Genomic DNA, 13,174 nt, shown 5'->3' with positions numbered 1-13,174 from the left:
TAAGAAGGAGAAAGAAGAAAGGAAAGTTAAAAAAAAAATTTGGACTACAACAACTGGACAATCAGCAACAGAAAGATTAACAAGCTGAAAAGTACTAACAACATAACATCCAATAGAAAGTGAAATGAAAACAGTAAGATTCACATCACTTTAGTCTATATGATATGCATACACTTTCAGGTAGGTATATAATTCATCCTAGAAGCAGACTGCTGCCTTAGAATATTCCTTACAATTTTTCTTTCCCAAAGAATGTAAAAGAAAAGCTATTTTATGACAAACTTCCATAGGTAAATGTCTTTGGCTTAAGGGTCTAAACTAGATTCTTTTCTTTGGGTTTACATATCAGGATTTGAATGGAGAGAGGGCTTTTCCAAATAATACATTCCTTCTCCAATAGTTCCCCTGCCTCCTCCTCTTCGCTTTACCTGGCAAACTCCTCTTCTTCCTCTTCCTGCAAGTCTAAGCTGAAATGTTACTTCCCTTGGCCACCTTTCCTGAGTTCTGTGGCCTGAGTTTGAGTCCCATAGCACCTAGGCTTCCCTTGCTCAGTAAAACATGGTGGATAATTTTATTCATGAAAATTTCCAAGAGCTACTCCCCTGAAGAGGACGTATTCACAACGTGGAGCATCATTCTGAATAGCACTCCCAGGAGGCTGCATGTGATAAAAAGTGTCACTGAAAAATACAAACACACGGAGGCTAAACAATACACTATTAAACAACCAAGAAATCACTAAAGAAATCAAAGAAGAAATCAAAAAATATCTAGAAACAAATGACAATGAAAACACAACAATCCAAAACCTATGGGACACAGCAAAAGCAGTTCTAAGAGGGAAGTTTATAGCAATACAGTCCTACCTCAAGAAATAAGAAAAATATCAAATAAACAACCTAACCTTACACCTAAACAATTAGAGAAAGAAGAACAAAGAAACCCCAAAGCAAGCAGAAGGAAAGAAATCATAAAGATCAGATCAGAAATAAATGAAAAAGAAAGGAAGAAAACAACAGCAAAGATTAATGAAACTAAAAGCTGGTTCTTTGAGAAGATAAACAAAATGGATAAACCATTAGCCACACTCATCAGGAAAAAAGGGAGAAGACGCAAATCAACAGAATTAGAAATGAAAAAGGAGACGTAACAACCGACACCGCAGAAATACAAAAGATCATAAGAGAATACTACAAGCAACTATATGCCAATAAATTGGATAACCTGGAAGAAATGGATAAATTCTTAGAAAAATACAATCTTCCAAGACTGAACCAGGAAGAAATAGAAAATATGAACAGACCAATCTCAAGCACTGAAATTGAGATGGTGATTAAAAATCTCCCAACAAACAGTGAAGTAAGCCAGAAAGAGAAAGACAAATATTGTATGCTAACTCACATATACGCAATCTAAAAATGGTACTGATGAACTCAGTGACAAGAACAAGGATGCAGATACAGAAAATGGACTGGAGAACTCGAGGTTTGGGAGGGGGTGGGGGGTGAAGGGGAAGCTGAGACGAAGCGAAAGAGTATCACAGACATATGTATACTACCAACTGTAAAATAGATAGCCAGTGGGAAGTCGTTGTATAACAAAGGGAGTCCAACTCGAGGATGGAAGATGCCTTAGAGGACTGGGGCGGGGAGGGTGGGGGGGACTCGAGGGGGAGGGGAGTCAAGGAAGGGAGGGAATATGGGGATATGCATATAAAAACAGATGATTGAACTTGGTGTACCCCCCAAAAAAATAATAAATAAATAAATAAAATTAAAAAATTAAAAAAAAAGAATCTCCCAACAAACAAAAGCCCAGGGCCAGATGGATTCATAGGTGAATTCTATCAAACATTTAGAGAAGAGCTGACACCTATCCTTCTCAAACTCTTCCAAAATATTGCAGAAGGAGGAACACTCCCAAACTCATTCTACGAGGCCACCATCACCCTGATACCAAAACCAGGCAAAGATGTCACAAACAAAGAAAATTACAAGCCAATATCACTGATGAATATAGATGCAAAATTCCTCAACAAAATATTAGCTAACAGAATCCAACAACACATTAAAAAGATCATACACCATGATTAAGTGGGGTTTATCCCTGGGATGCAAGGATGCTTCAACATACACAAATCAATCAGTGTGATACATCATATCAACAAATTGAAGCATAAAAACCGTATGATCATTTCAATAGATGCAGAAAAAGCTTTTGACAAAATTCAACATCCATTTATGATAAGAACTCTCCAGAAAATGGGCATAGAAGGAAATTACCTCAACATGATAAAAGCCATATATGAGAAACCAAAAGCCGACATGGTTCTAAATGGTAAAAAACTGAAAGAATTCCCTCTTAGAACAGGAACAAGACAAGGGTGCCCACTCTCACCATTATTATTCAACATAGTTTTGGAAATTTTAGCCACAACAATCAGAGAAGAAAATGAAGTAAAAGGAATCCAAATTGGAAAAGAAGAAGTAAAATTGTCACTCTTTGCAGATGACATGATATTATACATAGAAAAATCTAAAGATGCTACCAGAAAACTGCTAGCACTAATCAACAATTCAGTAAAGTAGCAGGATACAAAATTAATGCACAGAAATCTCTTACATTCCTATACACTAACAATGAAAGAGCTGAAAGGGAAATTAAGGAAACTCGCCCATTTACCATTGCAACCAAAAGAATAAAATACCTAGGAATAAACCTGCCTAAGGAAGCAAAAGACCTGTATGCAGAAAACTATAAGACACTGATGAAAGAAGTCAAAGATGACACAAACAGATGGAGGGACATACCACATTCTTGGACTGGAAGAATCAACATTGCGAAAATGACTGTACCACCCAAAGCAATTTACAGATTCAATGCAATCCTGATCAAATTACCAACAGCATTTTTCACAGAACTAGAACAAGAAATCTTATGATTTGTATGGAAATGCAAAAGATCCCGAATAGCCAAAGCAATCTTGAGAAGGAAAAATGGAATTGGTGGAATTAGGCTTCCTGACTTCAAACTATACGACAAGGCCACAGTGATCAAGACAGTATGGTACTGACACAAAAATAGAAAGGAAGATCAATGGAACAGAATAGAGAACTCAGAGGTAAGCCCAAGCACATATGGGCATCTTATCTTTGACAAAGGAGGCAAGAATATACAATGGAAAAAAGACAGCCTCTTCAATAAGTGGTGTTGGAAAATTGTACAGCAACATGTAAAAGAATGAAATTAGAACACTTCCTAACACCACACAGAAAAATAAACTCCAAATGGATTAAAGACCTAAATGTAATGCCAGACACTATAAAACTCGTAGAGGAAAACATAGGCAGAACACTCTATGACATACATCAAAGCAAGATTCTTTTGGACCCACCTCCTAGAATAATGGAAATAAAATCAAGAATAAACAAATGGGACCTCATGAAACTTAAAAGCTTTTGCACAGCAAAAGAAACCATAAATAAGACAAGAAGACACCCTCAGAATGGGAGAAAATACTTGCCAACGAAGCAACAGACAAAGGATTAACGTCCAAAATATACAAGCAGCTCATGCAGCTTAATACCAAAAAAGCAAATAACCCAATCCACAAATGGGTGGAAGACCTAAATAGACATTTCTCCAAAGAAGACATACAGATGGCCAACAAACATGAAAAGATGCTCAACATCACTAATCATCAGAGAAATGCAAGTCAAAGCCACAATGAGGTATCAGCTCACACTGGTCAGAATGGTAATCATCAAAACATCTAGAAACAATAAATGCTGGAGAGGGTGTGGAGAAAAGGGAACTCTCCTGCACTGTTGGTGGGAATGTAAGTTGGTACAGCCACTATGGAAAACAGTATGGAGGTTCCTTAAAAAAACTAAAAATAGAACTACCATAGGATCCAGTAATCCCACTCCCAGGCAAATACCCAGAGAAAACCATCATCGAAAAAGAAACATGTACCATAATGTTCATTGCAGTACTATTTACAATAGCCAAGACATGGAAGCAACCTCAATGTCCATCAACAGATGAATGGATAAAGAAGATGTGACATATATATACAATGGAATATTACTCAGCTATAAAAAGGAATGAAATTGAACTATATGTAATGAGGTGGATAGACCTAGAGTCTGTCATACAGAGTGAAGTAAGCCAGAAAAAGAAAAACAAAACTGTATGCTAACTCATATATACGGAATATAAAAAAAAAAAGTGGTACTGATGAACCCAGTGACAGGGCAAGAATTAGGATACAGATGCAGAGAATGGACTGGAGGACACAGGGTTGGGGGGCTGGGGGTGAAGGGGAACCTGGGACAAAGTGAGAGAGTAGCATAGACCTATATACACTACCAACTGTAAAATAGATAGCTAGTGGGAAATTGCTGTATAACAAAGGGAGATCAACTCGATGTTGGGTGATGCCTTAGAGGGCCAGGACAGGGAGAGTGGGAGGGAGTCGCGGGAGGGAGGGGGTATGGGGATATATGTATAAATACAGCTGATTCACTTTGGTGTACCTCAAAAGCTGGTACAAGAGTGTAAAGCAATTATTTTCCAATAAAGAGCTTAAAAAAAAAAAGGGTCACTGACCAAGGGCTTCAGCAGCTTAGAAGATCAAGAAAGGGGGATGAGTGTGTTTTCTATGTGATTCATCAGCAAAACCCCTGGGTCAATTCTAGAAAAACCTACAGCAAACATCTACAATATTCTTTGATGTTTTTGGATGTGGACAGAGAATGGTCTATTCATTTTGTTTTATTATTGGGATGTTGACAGGCAGAGATAGGAATCAAGGTGGCCCAGATTAATTTGGATAATATTTTTTCCAATAGTTTGACACCTAACTGTGAAAGAAAGCTGCACCTGCTATTAAAATCATTCCTTTAGAACTGAGCTAAGAGTAGATTTTTACCTAGACTGCTAGGCTGTTAGATCAAAGGTTAAAGGAGTATACATTGACTAGATATGATTCAAAGAATAAGTAGAACTGTTCTGGGTCCAAAGTGCCAATCGAACACACAGAACACTATATGTGACTTCATTAAATTGAAGAAGCCTAGGAATGTCATTTGTAAAGGTGCAAAAAAACCAAAATCTGGTGTAAAACTCATTTCTATAAACCACGAAGTTTTTAAAGAAATAGATGGAGAATGGAGGTCGAATTGGACTCAATGCTACTCCTGCTCCGTCTGCTCAAGCGCAATGGGATGGCGATTTGGCTAATGTTGTGGGGCTCACAGAATAGCAAGCTTGGCAAGCGCTGGCAAGGCTGCTTTGAGAGGAGTGAATAAAGCATAGAGTTAAGAGCTTGGTCTCTTGACTCAGACAACCTAGTTTAAATCCAGGCTCACTGAAAACTTGGGCAAATTATATACCTTACGCTTCAATTTCTTCATCTATACAATGAGAATAGTAATAATAGTTTACTCGATATATTATAGTGGTAATTATAAAAATATTTAATATGTAAAATAGTATCAGGCACTTAGTAATCTTCCAATGAATGTTATTTACTTTCATTATCATTACTAGCAGTAATAGATACCACTGGAGACATTTGGGGGGAGTATTGTGCCAGATACAAGAGAAAAGGATTCTGAAACGAGTTAATTACAAAAATTGTATCATCAGCACCAAATTCAGTAGCAGACTATCTCACTGCTTTCCATTTGTGAAGAGTGGCTGAAATTCATGTTCAACATTCCAACCCATGGATCAACAAACAGAAAAAGAATTCTAATTATGACTTTAGATTAAGAGAACTTCTACAGACAGCCATCAACTAAGGGCCATAGAGTACAGTTCAAATGTTTCACTTAAGTCTCTGTAGAAATAATATATGGCCAAGATTATTCTCAGATTTCATCACAACCCAGAGCACTTTATGAATTCTCCCTGTTGGTGAATGGTAGCTGAGGAAAATTATGGTGGTGAGAATAAGTCTGCAAATGGTATAAGTGATTCAGTACTAGATGACTAGAATATTTACATGGAGGACATTCAGAGATCATTTCAGACTAGAATAGTCTGTTAAGGTTTTACCAAAAAAGGGCATAGTCTGGGTCTTCGCATAGGATTTAAATAATGCAGAGAGGATTGGAGAAGTGGGGTTATAAAAGGCAGCCCAATCATTGACACTAGTGGTTCGGAGGCAGAAAAGGACAAATTTTTAAGATATTTGAAAAATAATGAATTCGTTTTGGGGGAGCAAACTTTAAGAAGGAGAGAAATGAGAGAGAAGACTGGAGAAATAAGAAAGAATCATCATATTAGAAAGTCTTATATCTCTAGATAAGAAGTCTAGACTTTAATGATAAATGAGGGAAATCGTTACAGATTTTAGGAAATGACTCTGACAGTAGGAAGGATAAGGGAAACAAAAAACTGGAGGCAATAATGCCTAGGAATCTATTAATTTCACTTAGCCTTTCTACCAAAAAGGCTCCTCTCATCTGAAATCCTGCAGTAACTTATCTGTCATCTCTTTCATAATTATAACTTTTGCCTGTATCTTATTTTGTCTATTAGAGACAGCAGAGTTTATTGGTTAAGAGCATGAAGTCTGGGGAAGGCTGCTTGAGTTCAAATCCCAATTGCACTGTGTCCTTAGCACCCATCTGTGCCTCAGTTTCCTTATCTATAAAATGGAAATAATCATAAAACCTGCTTCAAAGTGATGCTATGTGGATTAAATCACTTAATATATGTACAGTGCTTAGAACAATTCCTGGGACATAGTAAGTGGTATAGTGTTAGCTATTAGCATGATCTGTGTCAGAGTCAGCTTTGTAGCTCCAAAAGTATTTAAATTATCAAGTAAATACTGATAATAATTAAGAACAATGAAGAACAATCTACAATTAAATAATTGATCATTGTTAAGAATAATGAAAAACAATCTAGAGTAGCCACAGTGGGGGTGTGACAGAAAAACTCACAAGATGTAGCACATGATTGAACAAAGACAGTGAAGGAGACAAAGGATGAAGATGCCCCTGAGATATCAAACCCGTATGATCGGGAGAACAGTAATAGGATTTTGGGAAGTCCAGAAGGGAAGCCATTTCTGAGTAAAAGGGAAGTACGGAGTGTATGGTTTTAGGTATCTTGGAGACAAAATGACAGTGAGTCACAACAGCTTTGACAGAACTGAAAGTCTGGAGAGGAGCAGGAGTGTAGCTGTGATTTTGGAATCTGCTACATAAAGGCAACAGCAGCAAAGCTGTAAGAAGACTGATTTGTAATTGAGATTTTTCATTAATTAGGACTACTTTCTCTCCAATGAATTCAAATTAGTTGGGCAGTGTTGTGTTCATATCCATCATCTCATCTAAATCAGCTTAAATGCTATAAATCATAGCTGAGTACTGAAACTTACATGCAGTTACAAATCCACATTTTAAGAGATTAAAGAAATTCTGCCATATTATTGGGCTACCTTTATAACTAAACAGTAAAATATTAAAAATGACAATAATAAAAGATAACTTAAAACTTACCCTGAATCACAGAAACAGTTCCACAGTCCTTGGCCATGACTCCAGAGTAAGCGATTAAAAACTCGGTTGAAAATCCGATATAAATTTACTTCCTCGACATCAGGTACCTTCCAGATGTGTGGAAGAACTGTACGGATACTTGTTTTTACTATGTCCAGAACCTAGTAGAAAAACCAAAATATTTCAAAATCTAGGTGTGTATGTATGTGTCTAAAATTCAAATATGAATATACATAATTCAAAAATGAATACACACATATACATACTCAATCACTCACTAACTAAATGACATCACAGAATTTAAAGTCCAGAAATACATCCAGTATTTATGAAACTTTGGCAAGTCTGACCACTGGAGTAAGAAGAGATTAAACTTAAAAATTAAATTTATGTGAAATTTAAATTAAATCAATAAATGGAGATTTTTTAAATAGTAATCTTCATGAAAAAATACATGAAATTGAATCATTACTTCACTCAATTTACGAAAGTCAACTCCAGAACGATTAAGGTTTTAAGTTTGAAAAATAAGCCATTAAATATCTTAGTGGAAAGTATTAGTGAATATCTTTTAGACCTGGGGTTAGAAAAAAATTACTTAAGTAACTAAATAGTATAGAACATAAAAGATTAATAGATTTCCATTATATTAAAATTAAGAACTTCTGGCCTTCAAAAGATACCTTAAAGGAAATAAAAGATCAAGTTACAAACTGGGTAAATATATTCAAAACATATACACCTGACAAAAGATTAATATCAGGAATATATAATGAATGGCTAACCAACTGTTAAATACACACCAATAAATTAATAGAAAAAATGGACAAAAATACACGAACAGGAACGTCACAAAAGAGGAAATAAATATGCCCAATTAAACATAAAGAATAAAAATTAAGACTATAAGAAGACATTTTCTACCATTTAATTGACAAAAATTAAAAATGTGACAATACCAAGTGCTGGAGACATACGGATCTGTAGTGTCTTTTGGGCATTGTCAGCGGGAGTACAAATTAGGAAATAGCTGGTCATTATCTCCTCAAGTTGAAAATGCATATACTCTATGACCCAGCAAGGTTTCTAAGTTTCTAACTAACTTTCTCTTAGTTTACCCCTAAGAGAGAGAAACTCTCTCATAGGTTAAAAACAAGAGTCACGTACAAGAATGTTCAAACAGCTGTTCACAATTGTAGACACATGGAAAAAATCTAACTCTCCATCAGTGGGAGAGTGAATAAACAAACCGTCGTATACTCGTTCCCTTGGACTTTTATACAGCAGTCAAAATGAATGAAATAAAAGGACACTAAATGATATGGAGCATCTTAATTATTAATGCTTAAGTTTTTAAAAATACATACCAGCCATTAGATACAGTGTGAAACTCTTGTAATAGAAGACAATTAAATTTTTAAAATATTTATGGGAATATGCATAGATATAATAATATAAAGAAAGCAAGGGACTGGGGAATATTGAATTCAAGAAAATGGCTGCCTGAGACATGAAGGGCCAGGGGGATGGAAGGGAGTTATTTGATAAGATAATAGGATACTGCCAAGATCCCTGATTTGGGTGTTGGATTCACAAATGGTACAATAACTTAAAAACACAAACTAAATGAAAGCAGGCCACATATGGACCAATAATGAGAGAGTATCATGAAACAAGGGCTAGGATTAATCTAATTCTGGGCAACTAAAAACCTAGAGGTTCTAAAAAATGTATAAATCCACAAAAACTACTTTGACAAATTCAATGTGTTTAATACTTTTGCAATTCAGGTATTTCCAATGAAACACTTTTTTAAAAAAGTAAATACCAACAAATACACTTATCCTAATTCTAGTTCACCGAAGTAAATTTTTCACTTCTTATTTTACCTGTCTAATTAAAGGGACTGCCTGTAAACACGTGAGTGAGAGGTGGAAAGAGAAAGACTTTCAAACATGAAGGCTGAATGAAGATATGATTTTTTTCTCCATAGGCACAAACGCATAGAGAATTAGGAGCAGATAAAAGAAGAATTCAATTTGTTTCTCTTTAAAACAGCCATATTTAAAGAAGTGATATTAGTTCTCTCTGATGAAGGCAAATTTAGAATAAACATTTGCTTAAAAATCATTTTAAGAAAAAACTTTAAAAATAACACTGTTTTTATCGAAGAATATCAACCAGAGCTTCTCACAGTGAATTGTATAAGCAGCAGGATTCCTTCCCTTCCGGTTCCAGCTTCTTTCACTGTGAAGTGGGAACAGTATGTAAACCCTACAGGGGTCGAGAGTGTGTGGGTTGAAGAGGAGGAGAATGAAGAGAGAGAATGCAATCTGTAATAAAGTAGCTTGTGAAAAAAACTGTCCCAGAAAGGCTTGTTATTACAGACGATGAAAGCTTAATTATGAAGAGGGATTTTAAATTTTTTATATGAATTATTCACAATAATACTGATAGAATATGCATATCAGACATTAATTCATAACTTTTACTTTTTTTCTTTTTTTTTTTTTTACAAAATAATATGAGTAGTTTATTTGCATTTTAGGAAGAAATTAAAACCTGTGATGTAACTTTTTCTTCTTTTTTTTTTTATTTTATTTTTTTTGGGGGGTACATCAGGTTCAATCATCTGTTTTTATACACATATCCCCATATTCCCTCCCTTCCTTGATTCCCCCCCCTCGAGTCCCCCCCACCCTACCTGCCCCAGTCCTCTAAGGCATCTTCCATCCTTGAGTTGGACTCCCTTTGTTATACAACAACTTCCCACTGACTATTTTACAGTTGGTAGTATATATGTGTCTGTGCTACTCTCTCGCTTCGTCTCAGCTTCCCCTTCACCCCCCGCCCCCTCCCAAACCTCGAGTTCTCCAGTCCATTCTCTGTATCTGCATCCTTATTCTTGTCACTGAGTTCATCAGTACCACTTTTAGATTCCGTATATGTGAGTTAGCATACAATATTTGTCCTTCTCTTTCTGACTTACTTCACTATGTATGACAGATTGTAGTTCTATCCACCTCATTACATATAGCTCCATCTCATCCCTTTTTATAGCTGAGTAATATTCCATTGTATATATATGCCACATCTTCTGTATCCATTCATTTGTTGATGGGCATTTAGGTTGCTTCCATGTCCTGGCTATTGTAAAGAGTGCTGCAATAAACATTATGGTACATGTTTCTTTTGGGATTATGGTTTTCTTTGGGTATATGCCCAGGAGTGGGATTACTGGATCATATGGTAGTTCCATTTGTAGTTTTTTAAGGAACCTCCAAATAGTTTTCCATAGTGGCTGTACCAACTTACATTCCCACCAACAGTGCAGGAGAGTTCCCTTTTCTCTACACCCTCTCCAACATTTGTGGTTTCCAGACTTTGTGATGATGGCCATTCTGATTGGTGTGAGGTGATACCTCATTGTGGCTTTGACTTGCATTTCTCTGATGATGAGTGATGTTGAGCATCTTTTCACGTGTTTGTTGGCCATCTGTATGTCTTCTTTGGAGAAAAGCCTGTTTAGGTCTTCTGCCCATTTGTGGATTGGGTTATTTGCTTTTTTGGTATTAAGCTTCATGAGCTGCCTGTATATTTTGGAGGTTAATCCTTTGTCCGTTGTTTCATAGGCAATTATTTTTTCCCATTCTGAGGGTTGCCTTTTAGTCTTGTTTATGGTTTCTTTTGCTGTGCAAAAGCTTTTAAGTTTCATGAGGTCCCATTCGTTTATTCTTGATTTTATTTCCCTGATTCTAGGAGGTGGGTCAAAAAGGATGTTGCTTTGATGGATGTCATAGAGTGTTCTGCCTATGTTTTCTTCTAGGAGTTTTATAGTGTCTGGCCTTACATGTAGGTCTTTAATCCATTTGGAGTTTATTTTTGTGTATGGTGTTAGGAAGTGTTCTAATTTCATTCTTTGACATGTTGCTGTGCAATTTTCCCAGCACCACTTCTTGAAGAGGCTGTCTTTTTTCCATTGTATACTCGTGCCTCCTTTGTCAAAGATAAGGTGCCCATATGTGTTTGGGCTTACTTCTGAGTTCTCTATTCTGTTCCATTGATCTTCCTTTCTATTTTTGTGCCCGTACCATACTGTCTTGATCACTATGGCCTTGTAGTATAGTTTGAAGTCAGGAAGCCTAATTCCACCAACTCCATTTTTCCTTCTCAAGATTGCTTTGGCTATTCGGGGTCTTTTGCGTTTCCATACAAATCGTAAGATTTCTTGCTCTAGTTCTGTGAAAAATGCCATTGGTAATTTGATCGGGATTGCATTGAATCTGTAAATTGCTTTGGGTAGTACAGACATTTTCACGATGTTGATTCTTCCAATCCAGGAACATGGTATGTCCCTCCATCTGTTTGTGTCATCTTTGATTTCTTTCATCAATGTCTTAAAGTTTTCTGCATACAGGTCTTTTGCTTCCTTAGGCAGGTTTATTCCTAGGTATTTTATTCTTTTGGTTGCAATGGTGAATGGGAGAGTTTCCTTAATTTCTCTTTCTGCTCTTCCGTTGTTAGTGTATAGGAATGCAAGAGATTTCTGTGTATTAATTTTGTATCCTGCTACTTTACTAAACTCATCAATTAGTGCTAGCAGTTTTCTGGTAGAGTCTTTAGGGTTTTCTATATATAATATCATGTCATCTGCAAAGAGTGACAATTTTACTTCTTCTTTTCCAATTTGGATTCCTTTAATTTCTTTTTCTTCTCTGATTGCTGTGGCTAAAACTTCCAAAACTATGTTGAATAATAATGGTGAGAGTGGACACCCTTGTCTTGTTCCTGTTCTTAGAGGGAATTCTTCCAGTTTTTCCCCATTGAGAACAATGTTGGCTTTTGGTTTTTCATATATGGCTTTTATTATGTTGAGGTAATTTCCTTCTATGCCTGTTTTCTGGAGAGCTTTTATCATAAATGGATGTTGAACTTTGTCAAAAGCTTTTTCTGCATCTATTGAGATGATCATATGGTTTTTATCCTTCAAGTTGTTGATATGATGTATCACGTTGATTGATTTGCGTATATTGAAGAATCCTTGCATCCCAGGGATAAACCCCACTTGATCATGGTGTATGATTTTTTTAATGTGCTGTTGCAGTCTGTTAGCTAGTATTTTGTTGAGGATTTTTGCATCTATATTCATCAGTGATATTGGTCTGTAGTTTTCTTTTTTTGTGACATCTTTGCCTGGTTTTGGTATCAGGGTGATGGTGGCCTCGTAGAATGAGTTTGGGAGTGCTCCGCCTTCTGCAATATTTTGGAAGAGTTTGAGAAGGATAGGTGTTAACTCTTCTCGAAATGTTTGATAGAATTCGCCCGTGAACCCATCTGGTCCTGGGCTTTTGTGTGTTGGGAGATTTTTAATCACTGCCTCAATTTCCATACTTGTGATTGGTCTGTTCATGGTTTCTATTTCTTCCTGGTTCAGTCTTGGAAGATTGTATTTTTCTAAGAATGTATCCATTTCTTCCAGGTTATCCAATTGATTGGCATATAGTTGCTTGTAGTAGTCTCTCATGATGTTTTGTATTTCTGAGGTGTCCGTTGTGACTTCTCCTTTTTCATTTCTAATTCTGTTGATTTGCATCTTCTCCCTTTTTTTCTTGATGAGTCTGGCTAATGGTTTATCAATTTTGTTAATCTTCTAA

The 13,174-nt window shown here is 36.2% G+C and overlaps 1 protein-coding gene across 1 annotated transcript in view; it reads right to left on the bottom strand.

Moving 5' to 3' along the window:
• The window catches only part of TTLL7 (tubulin tyrosine ligase like 7), a 152,685-nt gene that overhangs the window by 18,336 nt on the left and 121,175 nt on the right, over window positions 1-13,174 (bottom strand). Inside the window, exon 19 of the mRNA XM_057714942.1 lies at window positions 7,521-7,681. Within this exon, the coding sequence (XP_057570925.1) occupies window positions 7,521-7,681 (161 nt within the window). The remainder of the gene's footprint in view (window positions 1-7,520; window positions 7,682-13,174) is intronic.

The sequence above is a fragment of the Hippopotamus amphibius genome, chromosome 1 (assembly GCF_030028045.1).
Source record: "Hippopotamus amphibius kiboko isolate mHipAmp2 chromosome 1, mHipAmp2.hap2, whole genome shotgun sequence".
Classification (NCBI taxonomy): domain Eukaryota; kingdom Metazoa; phylum Chordata; class Mammalia; order Artiodactyla; family Hippopotamidae; genus Hippopotamus; species Hippopotamus amphibius.
Note: the sequence above shows the minus strand (reverse complement) of the source record. Positions and strands in the feature narration are given on the sequence as shown.